At 37.9% G+C, this 19,061-nt stretch overlaps 1 protein-coding gene across 8 annotated transcripts in view; it reads left to right on the top strand.

Annotated features, from left to right (window-relative positions):
• Lztr1 (Leucine zipper like transcription regulator 1) overlaps positions 1 to 19,061 on the top strand; it is a 75,256-nt gene that overhangs the window by 14,265 nt on the left and 41,930 nt on the right. For all 8 annotated transcript variants that reach the window (XM_076488416.1, XM_076488411.1, XM_076488415.1 and 5 more), the window contains 5 exons: positions 658 to 722; positions 7,184 to 7,300; positions 16,709 to 16,868; positions 18,405 to 18,583; positions 18,836 to 18,933. In XM_076488416.1, the coding sequence (XP_076344531.1) occupies positions 658 to 722; positions 7,184 to 7,300; positions 16,709 to 16,868; positions 18,405 to 18,583; positions 18,836 to 18,933 (619 nt within the window). The remainder of the gene's footprint in view (positions 1 to 657; positions 723 to 7,183; positions 7,301 to 16,708; positions 16,869 to 18,404; positions 18,584 to 18,835; positions 18,934 to 19,061) is intronic.

Raw genomic sequence — 19,061 nt, 5'->3', positions numbered from 1 at the left:
CAATTCATTATGATTTGACAAATGGTTGATTCTATTTCTTACTGCAATGTGAAAACCACTGGAAATGTTGTAAAAATCATGGTGAATCTTGATTTGAAGTGTGTGTATTGTGTTGTTCACAAACTTAGAAAGTTTTGTATAAATGTAAATGCTATCTAGCTGGACCTTGTCCAATTTGTGGCGAGATCTCATTTGGTCTCCAGGTATTGGAAGGACCTCTTAGTTAAAGTTTAAATTTGTAAAACAAAAAACATCATTTATTTAGTGTTTTAAGGAGAAAAAGTATTATATTTCTCTCACTCTGTTTATTACAGTTCTGTAAAAATACAGTGCACAGATGTATATATGTTCCAACTTTCTAGATTTTTAATTAACAATTCTGTCTACGAACAGATTAAGAAAGTACAATCTGACATCATTAGTTGGAAGTTTAAAAATCACAATCTAAGTTAAGATTCCAGAATAGTTTGATTAGAAATACAAATGCATAGTGAATGGTCTTCTTTTTACAGTACTGCAAATTTTGTCACGTTTTTTGTAACTTATAATATATAATTATATAATATACAAGACACATTCTTGGTATCTTAAACACTTTTTGTTTTATCTGTTAATATCTACATAAATCATGAATTAGTTTTCTTTTCTCCTTATTAGGTAGAGATCCACTTAGTAACAAGATTGTTCTTTTAATGATGGATGTTTACCGACTAGCTGTACAGGTAAGATAAAACATTTAGTAATCTATCTTCACTGTTATTTCTTCTTTTAATGATGTTTACCAACTAACTGTACAAGTAATGTAAAACATTTAGTAATTATTTCTTTATTTGTATGTATTTGTTCTTTTAATGATGTTTACTAACTAACTGTGTAGGTAAGATGAAACATTTAATAATTCTTTCTTTACTTATATTTGTTCTTTTCATAATGTTTACCAACTATCTGTACAAGTAATGTATAACATTTAGTAATTCTTTCTTTACTTGTATTTGATCTTTTAATGATGTTTTTCACCTAACTGTACAGGTAATGTAAAACATTTAGCAATTCTTTCTGTACTTATATTTGTTCTTTTAATGATGTTTATCAACTAACTGTCCCCTCAGTGTGGATTCCTGTATGTGGTGAGGGGACCTCCTAGAGAAAGTTCTGTACTTTCAGCTTGTCTCTTCTGGGATCTGAACATCCACCTGCGTGCTTACCGTTCATGGTGACCCATGAAGGGAGGAGAGGATCCTGGTGGTTGAAGGGTCTAATTCCAACACACCACTTTAGCCTTGAATTCCTGTAGATGGACGGTCTTGGGGTGACCCCCTCAAGATCAGTCAGCTAGTCCATTTGGGCCAGAGTCAACTGAGTGCCAGCATAGGACATCCTCAACAGGTGTAGTGGACATTATGTCTGATATTGGTGCTTGGGTATAGCTCACGAAACCCTGCCGTTGCTGCAGTGACCTTATGTGGCACTGTAGTGTGTCCCCTTGTAGTGCTCCATGGTGGGTGGGGTCAGTGGGTGCCAAAATATTCCTGTTTTACTATAGGTACCCCTTAAATAGAAAAAATAAACAAGCACGACAGCATAGAGAAAAATTCGACTACCAGCAAACAACCATGCATTGATGATTCTGTATTGTCAAACTCACAACTTGAACCTGTCCTGCAATTTTCAATCATACATTCTTTAACTGAAAAACCCTTAGAGCAGATGTCTCCATTTTTTATTCAGAAGGGCTTGCTGGCTCACCTAAACTGTTAAAAAAAATTACAATCTGGGGACATTTTAGTAAAAATAGCTTCATCACAACATTCTAAACTCCTCTTGAAGTCAAAGGCCATTGTGCATATACCCATTGAGGTTACTCATCATTCTGTTTTGAATTCTTCCAGAGGAATTACAGTTGAGAGGAATTTAAAGACCATTTCAGAGTCAGAGATCCTCGTAGGTTTACCAGCCAAGGCGTTACAGCCGCGCGCTGAATTTTTACTCGTAGAGATGGGATTATGGAGCCAACATATGTTTTAATATTAACATTTACAGCATTGTGTTGTCCTACCACAATCAAAGCAGGATATCTGAATTGTAAAGTACAACCTTATATTCCTGACCCTTTTAGATGTTTTCACTCAGAAACATCTTGCTGTGGTTCCTTAACATGTGCCCGTTGTGCTGGTAAAGACCATGATACTTTTAAATGTCAACTAGAACCACATTGTGTTGACAGTAATGGTCCACATCTTTCCTATTTTACTTCTTGCCCTAAATGGGTGGAAGAGAAAGAAGAACAACATCTTAAGACAGTTCTAAATATTACTTATTCAGAGGCTCAGAAATTACTGTTCCCAATTCCATCTTGGACTTATTCTGCTGTAATCCATTCCACTGCTACAGTAGGAGTGCAGGTAGACCTTTCCATAGCTCCTACAGAATCATTAGCAGCACATCTTAATCTAGTACCCTCCAAAATCAACAAAGTTAATGAATCAGTATCTACTTCTATCTCTGTCCCTACCACATCTTCTAGTTATTTCCTAACTTTACCTTGCTCAAGCCCAGATGTTTCCATGGGGTCTTCCTCTCTTGACACCCCAAAAATTAAACAACCCATTTGTTCACATCCTGAATCACTGGAACGTATGTCTACAAACTCCGTCCTGCCTGCTCGATCCAGAGCAGGATCACTAGAGAGTGACCGACCCACATCCAGTAAAGAGAAAAAGCGTGGTCGTAAGCAGAAGGTCTCCTTGCCATATTCTCATCCAAAATAAAGACAAATGGCCACGCTAATTCAATGGAACTGTCGAAGTTTTCAATCATATGTGAATGACACCAAGGATTTGATTGACTTTTATCATCCCAATTGTCTTTCTTTACAGGAAACATTTTTAAAACCTACAAATACAGTCAAAATTTGACAATACTCCTTTTACCAAAATGACAGGTCATGTGTAGGACAAGGACATGGAGGAGTAGCACTGCTGGTTGATCAACATGTGTCCACCCAGTTTTTGTCATTGAATACGCCTTTGGAGGCTGTAGCCATCTGTATCTCCTTGGGTTGTATCATCACTGTTTAATCTCTGTACCTTACCCCTGGAAAAAATTATCATCCCTCAGACCTTGATACCCTCATTGAGCAACTGCCAACCCCCTTTTTAATTTTGGGGGATCTTAATGGGCATAATCCCCTCTGGGATGGTTCTAGTATTGATGTGAAGGGTCATACTATAGAGCATATGCTCCTGAATCTCAACCTGTCTCTCTTCAATACTGGCCCTTACACTTATTTTCATGCACCCAGTCAGTCATTTACTGCAATAGATCTTTCTATCTTTGCTTTTCACTTGCTTTTCTTAGTTAGGTTTACATCAATCCACGGGTTAGTGATCATTTACCTATCATATTAAGAGAGATTGGCTGTGGTCAGTGCCACCTGACCCGTGTGCCTCAGTGGAAGTTGGACCAGGCCAACTGGCCCTCTTTCACTGTTCTCTTGGAACTTGATCCTGTCATCTTATGTAAATCATTGATAGATGATTGTGTAGCAGCAGTAACTAATTGTATTATCCAAGCAGCTGCTCAGTACATCACTAAAACCTTGACGTTTTTCCACAGCATCCCCACCCATTTTGGAATTTCTGCTTGTTATATAACACGAAAAACTCAGAAACATGCTTGGGATAAATTTTATAGATACTCCACGTTTTCAAACTGCATTGCATTTCAGCAAGCCCATGCTCATGCTTGGCGAGTTAGTCATCAAAGCCAGAAGGAATCTTGGATTAAATACACCTCCAGCATTTCTTCAACCACCAGTTCAAAAGTCATATGGGACAAGATCCAGAAGGTGAGCAGTTGGTATACTTCAGCCACCCTCTCTTTCTTAATATCCAATGACCATGAAGTTGCTGATGTTCAGAGCATTGCTGGTACTCTTGATTAATGTTTCTTTCATGTATCTAGCTCTTCAAACTCATTCCCTTCCTTCTTTGCTATTAAAACGTGTTGAACATCTGCCTCTTTCCTTTTTGACTGATTGTTCCTATGACTACAATTGCCCACTGGTGGAACTCAAACTTGCACTTCATTGGTCTGGCAATACATCAGTTGTACCTGATGATATACATTATGAGATGCTATGCCACCTTTCTCCTGCCTCTCTCACTATTCTTCTGGCTGTCTCTAACTGGATAAGGCAGGGGAATGTCTTTTCTGATGCTTGGTGCCAAGCTATTGTACTCCCTATTCTTAAACCTGGGAAGGATCGAGAGATTCCTTCAAATTACCATCCCATTGCTTTGACAAGTTGTCTTGGTAAGACCTCAAAGAGGATGATTAATGCTTGTCTTGTTTGGTTCCTTGAATCAAACAACCTTCTCACCCACTCAATGTGGGTTCCGAAGACGATGCTCCACGATAGACCACTTAATTCGTCTTGAAACATCAGTTAGAGAAGACTTTTTGAAGCAACAACATTTTGTTTTTTTTTATTTATTTATTTAAAGAAAGCTTATGATACAACATGGAGATATGGCATCTTACAAGATCTTCACTCATATGGATTGTGTGGCAATTTGCCACTTTCTATTAAGAATTTTTTAATGAACTGCCAATTCCAGGTCCATGTGGGCTCAACACTTTCCCATTTTGTCACACAGGAACTTGGAGCCCCTCAGGGCTCTGTTCTGAGTGTCACATTTTTCATTATAAAGATTAATGCCATCTGTGAACAGCTACCCCCTACAATTGTAAATGGTCTTTTTGTTGATGACTTTCACATCTCATGTCAGTCATCAAAAATGAGGTTTATTGAGTAGCAGCTACAGACTGCAGTCAATCATATGCTTATGTGAACTACAGCAAATGGTTTTCAGCTTTCTCTCTCTAAAACTGTTTGTGTACATTTCCGCTGCCAACAGGGTATTCATCCAGATCCAGAACTTCATATTGATGATGCTGTACTTCCTGTTGTCCCTGAGGCAAAGTTCTTAAATCTTATATTTGACTGTAAATTAAACTTTATTTCCCGCATTAAGCAACTTCGTATCAAATGTATAAGAGCACTAAACATCCTCTGTATCCTGTCTTCCGCCTCTTGGGGAGCAGATCAATACTCCATGCTTAAAATTTATTGTGCCCTTATCCGATCCAAACTTGACTATGGGTCTATGGTTTATGGTTCTACCAAAACCTCAGCACTGAAAATGCTGGATCCTATCCACCATGAGGGGCTTCAGCTTTACACTAGGGCCTTTCATGCTTCTCCAGTCCAAAGTTTATATGTGGAGTCCCATGAACCCCTCTGTATATTTGCCATTTGCAACTGTCTCTTATGTATGCTTCCAAACTTTGCTCTTTACCACAGCATCCTACTTGGGGTTGTGTTTTCCATCCTCAGTGGGCCACATTTTTCTATAATAGAAAATCTGCCATTGTTTCTTTTAGCCTTCATATTTGGGCACAATAAAAAAAAATTGGATATATCTTTGAATAACATCACAGTATCAACAGTTTGGCCTCTTCCACCATGGCTAATTACTATCCCCAACTGTGACCTATCTTTGAGTCATTTGAGGAAGGCTGGTACTCCCAATTGGAAATATCACTCTTCATTTGCTGAACATCTTTCAAACAATCCATCCATTCCCATATATATGGATGGTTCAAAATCAGGTGACTGTAGGTTCTGCCATGGTTTGATACTGTTCAGTTTATTGCACACAGAATCCCCTCTATAGTTTTTGTGTTCACTGCCAAATTGTATGCCATTTCTCTTGCCCTGAATCATATTGAAATTATGCAATATATGAATTATATGATCTATACTGATTCACTCAGCTGTCTATTGGCCCTGACATCATTCCATGTTTGTTACCATCCTATTCTTATCAATATCCAAAACAAACTGGCCCATCTCTCTATATCATCTATCTATATCCAGTTTTTTTGGATACCAGGTAGTGTTGGTATTCGTGGGAATGGGCTAGCTGACAGAGCAGCAAAGACCAACTGCTCTGGCTCTATCACCACCATCCCTTTTCCATACATGGACTTTGGTCCAGTTATCAAAACCTGACTATACACCAGTTGGCAGTCGACCTGGAGTGAGCAATGAAATAATAAGCTTTTCCAAATCAAGCCTTCTTTAGCTCTTTGGGCATCTTGTTTCTGTAAAGATAGAAGGGAGGAAATTGTTTTGGTAAGGCTATGCATTGGCCATAGTTTTTTAACTCACCACTTCCTTTTATCTGGTACTGATGCACCAATGTGTGGTCTGTGTGGCACTCAGGTCACAATCATACATATTTTATTATCATGTCGTCGTTACAACCAAGAACGACGATGCCATTTCAAACATATTTTTCAGGTAGGTTTGTCCTTGACATTAGCCAATGTTATAGATGATACTGGCCACCTCGCTCATGTTTTTACATTTTTAGGAGTCATTGGTCTTTTAATCTTAATTCACGGTTTTTATTGGATTATACACTGTTTTAGCATGATTTATTTTACACATTTTAATTTTATTTTGACCTGAACTGGAAAGACCAACTTCAGGTGACTGACAGCAAGTTTGAACTTAATGCTTCAGTCTTCCTGGCTGGTTTTAATTTTACATATTTTATGTATTTTTATCTTCATTTCCATGTACCATTATAATGTACTACATCTTGTTTGGTACAGATAGCCTAGTAGCTTTGTGCCAATAAACATAAAAAATACCTACCTACCAACTAACTGTACAGGTAATGTAAAACATTTAGTAATTTTTTCTTTACTTATATTTGTACTTTTAATGGTGTTTATCAACTTACTGTACAGGTAAGATCTAGTAATATAAATTTTAATAGTTCTCATTTCTTGTAGTTTTTATGGTCTTATTTCAAGGAAGTGTTGCAGTCTCAGTTTATTTTGTGTAATGTTGATATTCATTGTCTTTTGTTGATTAAAAGATATTTATTCTATTCTTAATTAGATTTTTAACTGATCTTGAATGTTTTCCAGTTATTCTTTTGTTGTTTCTTTATATTCAGGTTGATGTATATTCAACCAGGAAAGTTTAATTTATCGTTCTAATGGGGTTTTTTGTATACAGAACTCATTTAGAGTGAATCAGAGATGAGTGTTTAGTGGATAATATTATTTGATTAAAAATCAGTATCATATTGTTCTCCAATATTAGTTCCACATGATGCGACTAGAGCAGCTTTGTGTACAGTACCTAGAATCAGCTGTCAATCACAGAAATGTTCTTGTGGCCCTGCAAAATGCCTCAGATCTTAAACTGGACTTCATCAAGGTTTGTGCTCTTTGCTTGACGTCAGGACTAGTTTTTTTGAAAGGGGGAATTGTTTCTTGACTTTATCAAACACATCAGTGATATGTACACTCGTTGTATTATCACACTTTTTGGCACTTACTTTGAAGTCTATTGTTTTGTCTCATGTATTGATGTGAATACTTGCTGTACAAATTCAGATGTTTTGATTATATTTTTTAGAAGAACATGGAAGGTGACTTTTTGGCTCTGTCACAAAAGTTACCTTTCATTTTCTGGTTATGGTGTCGTAATTTGTCCAACTGTAGTCTCCTGTATTGTTTAACCTCTTTTATAAATACATTAACTAAATATTTGTTTTAACATTCTTGTACAGTGCAGCTAGTCTTGCACTGTCAGAAAATGGCAAGCACATTATACAAGCTGTGCGTGGTTCCTTGCATACATAATTAGACTAATTGGTATGTTTAATAAGTAATTTATTTTTAAATTAATAATTTAATGAAAAAAAGAAATGTATCAGGTCATCCCACAAGCAATGTCTGAAAATTTAATACAAGGTGTATCATCATTTCTGTCTTTGTAAAAGGCTTTAATGACTAAAATATATAGTAGTACATGTATAAAAATGTTCAGACAAATAAAAGAAATTAATCCAACTCCACTTTTTCAGATAATTTATCAAATAAACCCTTATGAAGATGGATGTGTCTGAAAATCACATTAGGCATATAATGCTTTGAGTTTAAAAAAGGCAATAGTGCAGCAAAAACTACAAGAAACATTCAAGGTGTTTATGATGTGGAGTCTCTCAATGAAAGAAAATGTTGAAGGTGGTTTCAGAAGTTCAGATCAAGTGACTACAGCTTAAGTGATGCGCCATGTTCAGGTTGTCCTGTTGAGTTTAAAGATAACTTGCTGCTGGCTGGGCTTTGAAGATTGTGCTGTAACAGTTGAAGAACTAGCACAGAAGCTTAATTCAACCTATTCAACAGTTCACCATCATCTGCAACAGCTTGGTAAGGTATCAAAACTTGGAATATGGGTCCCCCATGATTTGACAGAAGCCAACCTTAGAGCGAAAGTAAACATTTACACTTCTCTGCACTTTTGTGAACGTATCTCACTTTTTCCGGACAGGTTAATGACTGGAGATGAAAAATGGATATTTTATAAACTTATTAAGTACTTCAGACAATGGCTCAGTGCAGGTAAACTGGCTAAAGCACAGTACAAAGTGAACCTCAGCCTTAGGAAAGTCTCATTAAGTGTTTAATGGGATATTGTTGGTGTGATCCACTTTGAATTGCTGCCACTCAGTGTAACATTTACATCAGACTTCTGTTGTCAACAGTTAGAGCACTTGAATGTTACACTGAAAGAAAAGAGGCATGCTTTGATCAATCATAAAGGTGTTTTGTTACACCAGGATAATGCATGGCCCCATAGAGCAAGGATCACATCTGCAAAGACTGAAGAGCTAGACTGGGAAAAATTTCCACATCCTCCTTATTCTCCAGACCTTGTCCCATCTGATTATCATATATTCCGAAGTTGTAGAACTATCTTGATGGAAAAGAGCTTGGAACACATGAAGATGTCGAAACTACCCTCTCTACATTCTTTTCCTCCAAATTCCAAGAATTTTATAGAAGTGGCATTCAGAAGCTTTTGTGAATCATTGGCAGGAAGTAATTAATAATAATGGAACACACATTATTGATTAAATAACATTAAAAGTGTTTGAAATCCTTTCTTTTTTTTCTCAACCTAATCCCCTCGGTGTGGATTCCTGTACGTGGTGAGGGGACCTCCCAGGGAAGGTTCTGTTCTATCTGGTTACCTTCTCTGGGATCTAAACATCCACCCACGTGTTTGCCATGAGTGGTGACCCATGAAGGGGAGGAGAGGATCCTGGTGGTTGAGGGGTCCAACCCTAACACACCACTTTGGCCTCGAATTCCTGTAGACGGGCGGCCTTTGGGTGGCCCCCCTTGGGTCAATCGGCTGGTCTACTTGGGCTAGAGTCAACCAAGTACCAGTGTTGGAAGTTCTCAACGGGTGTTGTGGACATTGTGCCTGATGCTGGTGTTTGGGTATAGTGCTCACGAAACCCTGGCGTTGCTGCATTGTCCTTGCGTGACTTTGTAGTGCGTCCCCTTGTAGGGCTCCATGGTGGGTGGGATCAGTGGGTACCGAAATTTTTTCTTTTTCCTATGGATCCTCTAAAAAATTTAAATAAAATTGTAAAAAAACAGTCAATGGGTAGCGACCACGTCTTGAATACTCAGAACAGCAATCTTCAACATCAGTAACACACGCATTACCTCATTCTCTTATATTACATTCTCTTCGAAAACCTTTAGGGCAAATGTCCCCTTTTTTATTCAAAAGGGAATAGAGGGACTTGCTGGCTCTCCAAAGTCAGTAAAGAAACTTCGATCTGGTGACATATTGGTTGAAACATCCACATCCCAACACAGTGAACTCCTCTTGAATTCAAAGGCAATTGGGGATATACCTATTGAGGTTACACCCCACGCTACCTTGAATTCTTCACGAGGAGTTATTGTTGAAAGGGATTTGAAGAACGTTTTCGAGTCAGAGATTGTCGCTGGTCTCTCCACTCAAGGAGTTTCTGCAGTGAGGCGCATCTCCACTCGCAAAGATGGAGTTACACTGCCAACAAATACCCTCGTTTTAACATTTACTTCACCACGTGCACCTGACACCATCAAGGCAGGTTATCTCATTTGCAGGATTCGGCCACTCAAAGACATCTTGTCGTGGTTCCCTGACACGTGCTCGTTGTGGAGGCAAGGACCACGATGCCTGTGACTGTGACATGAACCCACATTGCGTAAACTGCAATGTTCTCACCCCTCTTACTTTCATTCTTGCCCAAAATGGTTGGAGGAAAAAGAGGTGCAGCGTTTGAAAACGACACATAACATTAGTTATCCTGAGGCTCGGAAATTGCTGTCCACAACTCCATCTCGGACATATGCTGCTGCACTTCATTCCACAACTATAGTGGGAGTGCAGACAGATCTCTCTGTGCCTCCAAGAGAATCGTTTTCAAAACAAATGGAAAGCCTTTTGACCTCCGTGGTTAAAAAGGTTGATGAATCGACTTCCACACCCATCTCTGTTCCTCCCATACCTTCCAACAAATCTCAAGATCCACGTCCTTCAGTTTCAAATACAGGCATTTCTTCTGATACATCTTTTTCTCCCACCACAAGAGACAAAACAATTATTCGTTCGCGTCCTCAGTCACTGGATTCCCCCTTCCAATAACAAAAACCTGCCCACCCGACCCAGAGCAGGATCCATGGAGGTTGATAGACCTCCTCCAACTAAAGACAGTAAAGAAAAAAGACGTGGTCGTAAACCGAAGGGTTCTCCAGCCACTTAACCTACCCATTCTTAAAAATGGCCACCTTGATACAATGGAACTGTCGAGGTTTACGTTCTAATCTGGATGATATCAAAACGCTGATTGCTTCCTACCATCCTGTTTGTCTTTCTTTACAAGAAACATTTCTCAAAACTGCTGATACTGTCTCCATTCGGCAGTTTTCTCTGTACAGAAATGACAGGTTGTGTGATGGTCGAGTACATGGAGGGGTGGTACTGTTGGTTGATCAACACGTGCCCACCCTGTCTTTGTCACTCAACACACCCTTGGAGGCTGTAGCCATCCGTGTTTCCTTGGGTCATACCATCACTGTTTGTTCTCTGTACCTGTCCCCTGGAGAGACATATGATCAATCAGATCTTGATGCTCTCGTTGAAGAATTGCCATCTCCATTTCTAATCCTAGGGGATTTTAATGGACATCATCCCCTCTGGGGAAGTGCTATTATTGATGGGAGGGGCTGATCTGTAGAGCGGATGCTCTCTGATCACAATCTTTCTCTTTTCAATACTGGTTCTTCCACTTACTTTCATGCACCTAGTCAGTCCTTTACCACTATTGATCTCTCAGTTTGCTCCCCTTCATTATTCTCCCATTTTTCATGGAGGGTTGACAGTAATCCACTAGGCAGTGATCATTTTCCGATCCTTTTGAGAGAGACTGGCCGTGGTCAATGCCACCCTACCCGCGTGCCCCCGGTGGAAGCTGGATCAGGCAGACTGGTCCACTTTCACTGCTCTCGTAGAACTTGATCCTGCCATCGTAAATCAGCCATCAATAGACGACTGTGTAGCAGCGGTAACTGACTGTATTACACATGCAGCTGCTCAGTGTATTCCTAAAACCTCGACACGTTTTCCACGATATCCTTGTCCGTGGTGGAATCCTGCTTGCCACTTAGCACGGAAGGCTCAAAAGCGGGCCTGGGATACTTTTTGTAGATATCCCACACTTTCAAACCGGGTTGCTTTCCAACGAGCCCGTGCACATGCTAAGTGGGTAAGACGTCAAAGCCAGAAGGAATCTTGGATTAAGTTCACAACCAGCATATCTTCTACCACCAGTTCCAAGATCATATGGGACAAGATTCGAAAGGTTAATGGGCACTACAATTTTGTCCCCCTCTCGATCTTACTCTCTGATGTTCAGAACATCGCTAACACTCTAGATGAAAGCTTTTGCCCGGGTATCTAGCACTTCTGCTTGTTCCTCCACCTTCCTGGCCATCAAGACTCGGGCAGAGCGATCACCTCTTTCCTTTCGAACTGACTGTTTCTTTGACTATAATTGTCCCTTTACCCTGGTGGAACTAAAAATGGCCCTTCATCGGTCTGCCAGTACGTCTGTTGGACCTGATGATATTCATTATGACATGCTGCACCATCTATCTCCTGCTTTTCTTAATGTCCTTCTGATTGTTTTCAACCGGATCTGGCAGGAGAAAGTTTTTCCTGATGCCTGGCGCCAGGCTATTATTTTACCTTTCTCTAAGCCAGGGGAAAGATCCCAAGATTCCTTCAAACTACTGTCCAATTGCTTTGACGAGCTGTCTCTGTAAGACATTAGAAAGGATGGTTAATGCTCGTCTTGTTTGGTTCCTTGAATCAAACAACCTCCTCTCGCCCACCCAGTGTGGGTTCCGTCGACAGCACTCCACCACAGACCACCTAATTCGTCTTGAAACATCTATCAGAGAAGCCTTTCTCAACCGCCAACATCTTGTATCAATATTCTTTGACATAGAGAAGGCTTATGACACAACATGGAGGTATGGCGTCTTGCGAGACCTCCATACATATGGGTTACGTGGCCATCTACCCATGTTTATTAAAAAAATTTTAATGGACAGGAGATTCCAAGTTCATGTGGGTTCGACACTTTCCCGTTCTTTTGTACAGGAACTTGGAGTCCCTCAAGGCTGTGTATTAAGTGTTACACTCTTCAGTATAAAGATAAATGCCATCACTGAACAACTCCCTCTCACTGTTGCTAATGGGCTGTATGTTGACGACTTTCACATCTCATGTCAGTCGTCAAACATGAGATATATTGAGCGGCAACTACAAACCGCCCTCAATTGTGTACGGAAGTGGACTCTGGCGAACGGCTTTAATTTCTCTCTCTCCAAAACTGTATGCATGCACTTTTGCCGTCGACGGGGTATTCACCCTGATCCTGAACTTCATATCGGTGAAGTTTTGCTGCCATTGGTCCCGGAGACCAAGTTCTTGAGGCTTATCTTTGATCGTAAACTGACCTTTATACCACACTTAAAGCAGCTTCGGGTCAAATGCACAAGAGCACTGAACATCCTCCGTGTTCTCTCTTCTACCAGTAGGGGGGCAGATTGCTGTTCAATGTTAAAGGTATATCGTGCTCTTATTAGATCAAAACTCGATTATGGATCAATGGTCTATGGCTCTGTCAGACCCTCGGCCTTAAAGATGCTGGACCCCATTCATCACCAAGGACTTCGACTCTGCACTGGGGCTTTCCGTGCCTCTCCAGTTCAAAGTATATACATTGAATCTCATGAACCTTCTCTACACCTTCGCCATTTGCAACTATCTTTACAATATACTTGAAACTTCATTCCTTACCAAAGCATCCCACCTGGAAATGTGTTTTCCTTCCTCGGTGGGCAGTACTTTTTCAGAACAGACGATCTGTCATTGCTCCATTTGGCCTTCGCATCCGGACGCAATTGGATGAATTGGGTCTGTCCTTGGATAACATTGCAGATTCCACAGGTTGGCCCATCCCACCATGGCTTACTACAGCCCCCAAATGTGACCTTTCTTTCAGTCACCTAAAAAAGGCAGATACTCCAGATTGGAAGTACTGTCTTTTATTCAATGAATATCTTTCAAACAATCATTCAGTTCCCATTTATACAGATGGTTCCAAATCAGGTAATTCAGTGGGCTCTGCTATGGTTTGCTATGGGTCAGTAGTTGCATGCAGAATCCCTTCTACAGCTTCTGTGTTCACTGCTGAACTGTATGCCATATCTCTTGCCCTGGATCATATTGCAGCTGAGCAGTACTCCAACTGCACTATTTATACTGATTCGCTTAGTTCTATACTTGCCTTGGAATCGCTACACGTTAGCTCACATCCTATTCTCGCTGATATTCGAAACCGACTGGCCCATTTCTCATTAGCAGCTACTTCAATCCAGTTTTCTGGATACCAGGCCATGTTGGTATTCGCAGGAACGAGCTTGCAGACATGGCAGCTAAATATGTCTGTTTCAGCACCATCACTCCTATGCCTATTCCGTACATGGACTATGGTGTTGTCTTCAAGGCTCGACTCCGTGCCAGCTGGCAGTCCACTTGGAGTGAGCAACGTGACAACAAACTTTTCAAATCAAACCCAAAATTGGACTTTGGCCATCTAGCTTCCGTAAAGTTCGGAAGGAGGAAGTTGTTCTCACTAGGCTACGCATTGGTCACAGTTTTTTAACTCATCATTTTCTTTTATCTGGAACTAATGCACTAATGTGTAGTTTGTGTAACACTCAAATCACTATCAGCCACGTTTTACTTTCTTGCCATCGTTACAATTCTCAACGACGGCAATATTTTAAACATATTTTTTCCCAGGGTCAGTCTGTAACATTGGACAGAGTTATTGATGATGGTGACTCTGTCCACCTTGATAATGTTTTAATTTTTTAATGGCCATTAATCTTTTTAATCTCATTTAAGTGTTGCATATTTATTCATTACACCTTTTTAATTGTGGTTCCTTTTTTACAGTTTTAATCTCTCTCCTACAATTTGACATTGGACAATGGCCAGAACATTAAATAACTCGACACCAGGACTGGAAAGGCCAACTTCAGGTGACTAACGCTACTGTTTGAACTATCCGTTTGAACTACTCATTAGTCGTCCTGGCGAGTTGTTATTATACTTTTGCTGCATATCATTTCACACTTTTACTACTTAACTTTTTAGTACTGGCCATATTGACTCATAACCTGGAACCAGGACTGGAAAGACCAACTTCAGGTGACTGACGGTGGTTTTTATACTTACCTGTTAGTCTTCCTGGCGGGTTATGATCATTACCATTCTGCTACAGGTAGTTCTTTACAACTTTGCTGACTAGATGTCAACATTGGTTTTTACGCCATTTTCTGTTTTAATTGCCATTTTGCGTTTATCTTCAATTACTTTTACAAATTTTACTCCATTTACTTGACTTTTATCTTTTTACTGGACATTTGACTACTCATTGTTACAATTTTGCTATGTATCTTTTAAAACTTCTATTCTTTTACATTTTGATACTGGTTGCTATGACACATAACCCGGAACCAGGACTGGAAAGACCAACTTCAGGTGACTGACGGTGGTTCTTGAACTTACCTGTTAGTCTTCCTGGCGGGTTATGATCATTACCTTTTTGCTAGAGTAAATACCTTACAACTTCTTATACTCTACCTTTTATCTTAACATTGTAGACTAGGTGTCAACATTGGTTTTATTCTTTTTTGTTTTACCTTCATTTCCATTTATGTCTATTACTACATTTATTTATTTGTTTATTTTTTTTTTTACATTTTTACCGAATGTCTGGCGCAGATAGCCTCGCTGCTTTGTGCCATAAAACACTAAATCAATCAACTCAACCTAATATCATACATTACTTAAGGGACGACCTGATAGATATAAGGTTGTTTAATTTTAAAAAATTTATCAATTTTCAAATTTGATTACACTTTGACTAGTTTTACACATGAGGCTTCAAATTTGCACTGACTGAATGAACTAATACGTCTTTGTGAACTTGCATCATGTGAAGGACAAAAATGTATTGTTATAAAGAAAAATTATTGTGTATATTGTCTTTTAAGAGTTTATTTAGAAAATACACTTTTTTATGGAGTGAAGGAGTTTTTTCACATGAAACTTCATTTTCAGGGTTGACAGCCATGTTTTATACAAAATTTGAAATCCATGGATATGTATTTCAAATCTCTGGGAAGATGGTAAACCCCAGCCACAGATGTGCATTGCAAGTTGCACATCTGTCACAAACTCACATCTCTTACCTAATAGTTGAAGGCACCCTTTGGGGAAACTTTGTAAACTCTAGACATCTGGTGCATAAATCCTGCACTAATCAAAATCAAACATCAGTCACAAACTGAAATTTGTTTCCTGGCAGTCTGAGCACAGTATTGTATAAATTGTTTGTTCATATTGATTTATGAAGTACATTGTATATGTTTTATTATTGTAAAAAATAGTTGAAACAATCATATTAACCACAAATTATTTGATAAATAAACTACTGTGCTCTTGAAGTTTCGAAACTGAGTGTTATTTAATATTATAATAAGTCTATTCAGCATCTGATCATGCATGTTATGCTGGAAAGATTACAGTTGCCACCTACGAAGTTATGTATCTTTTAAAAAGGACTCAATTTTTTAAATGGTGTATCTCTCTGTTTAACCTTTTCCATTTATTGTTTAATTATTTTCCAAAATTGTGAAATTAAATCCCAAACTGACCATCCTTGTTGTCATGCTTATTAAAGACCTAATGAAAATGATTCTGTCCTTATGTTTTGAAAAACATTATTTTCCAGAATATTGTTTTCTTCTGGAGTTATAGTTGATGTTTTCACGTTTTATTATTTTGTGTGTGTTTAGTGTTGCAGTATGTTGTAATTGTTAAAACACAAGAATATGGATTTTCATGTTTTTTTTCAGTAAAATGAGTCCAGAGAATAGTTTTGTGAAAGATGAATAATGAGGCTTGTGAATTATAAAAAATACATTAAACATTTTAAAGATGGATATAATATTATGCTGACATTTAATGGCAACAAATTATCTTGTTATATAATATAAAGAAATTTACAGCTAAACAAAACATTCGAGTGAACTGTAAGTACTTACAGAGTTAAATGTACAGACATAACCTATGTTTGACTTTTTCAGTTTTAGCATTTTTTTATGTTACTACTGAAACAAATTTGGTTTCCAGGAATTTTGCCTCAAGTTTATTGTCAAGGAGAGCAACTACAACCAGATTGTGATGAGTAAAGAGTTTGAGACTATAGCACAGCCTCTAATGGTGGAAATCATCCGTCGTCGACAGGTGCCTGCTGTTCGACCTTTGACTGAACCACAGTGCGACTTGGCAGGTATTTTCAAGTCAAACATGTAATTAAATTACATTTTATAAAGCTGTAACTCTGGGTTGTATCCCCACAGAGGACATAATGCTTATAGCACATTTTGCAGCATTTTGTTTCTAAATTGTACGTGTTTCCAGTCTTAAAGTGTATCCACCTTTCTCTTTGTAACATGAGTTTGGATTAGATCATGATGTATTTGTTTCCTACATCACTTTTATTTGGCATTTAGTTTTAATTGAGAACCAAACATTTGGCTTAAAAGAAAAATGGGCTGATTTTTGCATAAACATGGTTACCATGTGATAAGAAGTGAATTGTTTTAAGACTGTAGTAAAAAATTTTGAGATTGAAGAAATAAAACAGCCACAGTATTGAAATGAAAATAATGCATTTTAATGGTGGTTTTATGTTTGAGCCACTTAGATTTTTTTTTAATTATTAAATATAGTAAGAATAAGTAAGGTTTTCATGAGTAGAGTGATAAATTTATCTTTTTACATAACATTAATATTAAACAAATTGCTGAAGCAGTATTTAAAAAATGTAAACTATTTTTTTAATGGAGTTTGTAAGTTCTCTGCAGTCACTAATAAAGCAACCAAAAATAATTTTGGTATTTAAATAACATAATTAAAATACAGAAATTATGTTAGGTTGCTTTATTGGTATTGCAAAGGACTTAAAAACCCCATTAATGCTGTATAGAAATCACCATTATAAGAGGCTTAACTGCATTTCTTTGTTTTGCTAGCCCAAGTTGTGTTTGTGAGTTCTCAATAGATGAAACTTAAGTCACACCAAAGGTTTCAGCCAATCAAAGAAAACATTAGTTCTCTGTGACACAGATTCTCCTTTAAATTTTACCTTTTGTTGGAACTGAAAAGAAATTTGTAACTAATATTTTTAATCATTAAACTAATTTCTTGTTTAATAATAGAGAAGTGAGAGAACTCTACAAACAACAAGTTATTTAATACACAAATAATACTTACGATATCTTAGAACTAGAAAGTCAAGCTAAAATGTATTGGTGTACTCATTCAGGTTGTTATTTGCTGGAGATTAGAAGATAAAGTTACTTCCATTTTAAACTTCTCAGCTCAAAAACTTTATATATGCAGCTCCTGTTAATAAGTAATGAAGATGTAACAAAGAGTTCTTGTTGAGTTTTAAGATATAGTTATAACAAAGAGTTCTTGTTGAGTTTTTTTTTCTTTCTTTTGAGTACTGATGAATAAAATATTCTGTTTCTAAGAGTAAACAAAGAAATGTATAGTGTTATAAAGTAAATGGTAGATTGAACTTACTATGGGAACTATAAAAGCTACAGGGTTGTTTAACCATAGTTTGATATTGTTATGAGAATAAAGTACAACACATTGTTAACAGTACTTTTATATTGTTATGGAAGATGTAAAAATGTATTGTAGTGTTTTGACAGTGGTCTGAAATTGGTAGACAAATGTAAAAATACAGTGTAGCTTTTTAACAGCTATTTGACATTGCCATATTGGATCTAAAACGTGTCTTTATTTCTTGCAGGTACAACTTTAGAGCAAGATATGGAAGCATTCCTGAAGGGTACTGGCACAGAATTCTGTGACATCACTTTGATGCTAGATGACCAACCAATCCCAGCTCACAAGGCAGTTCTTGCTGCAAGATGCAGCTATTTCGAAGCCATGTTTCGCTCCTTCATGCCTGAAAACAACACTGTCACAGTATATTACTTGGAAACATTTAGTTTTATACTTAGTTCTGGCTTTAAAATAATTTTATCTTTAAATTCAAGAATAAACCAACTATAACTTACCTAGATTATTTTGTGTACATGATTCAAACTAATGGTTAATGAAGACAATGTTTGAAAAGTAGTTTAATTCAGGGCTAAACTAGACCATTAACCAAACTAGATACAGTTTGCTGTGCTCATGTTGTCAACTGATTGTTAGTGTAGGTGTTGTGTTTTTCAGATTGCTATCGGTGAAATGATTCCTTCAATGCAGTCTTTCCATACGTTATTACGATACATCTACTATGGAGATGTTACCATGCCTCCAGAGGATTCTCTGTATCCTTACCTTATTTTAACGTTCAACTCACAGTTTGTCAAAATCAACATATTTTGATATGTACACAAATGTTGTTTCACTTAGAGCATGAGAGTATCATCTTTTATAACTGTTGTTGACATGGGAG

Source organism: Tachypleus tridentatus, chromosome 2 (assembly GCF_004210375.1).
Source record: "Tachypleus tridentatus isolate NWPU-2018 chromosome 2, ASM421037v1, whole genome shotgun sequence".
NCBI lineage: Eukaryota > Metazoa > Arthropoda > Merostomata > Xiphosura > Limulidae > Tachypleus > Tachypleus tridentatus.
Note: the sequence above shows the minus strand (reverse complement) of the source record. Positions and strands in the feature narration are given on the sequence as shown.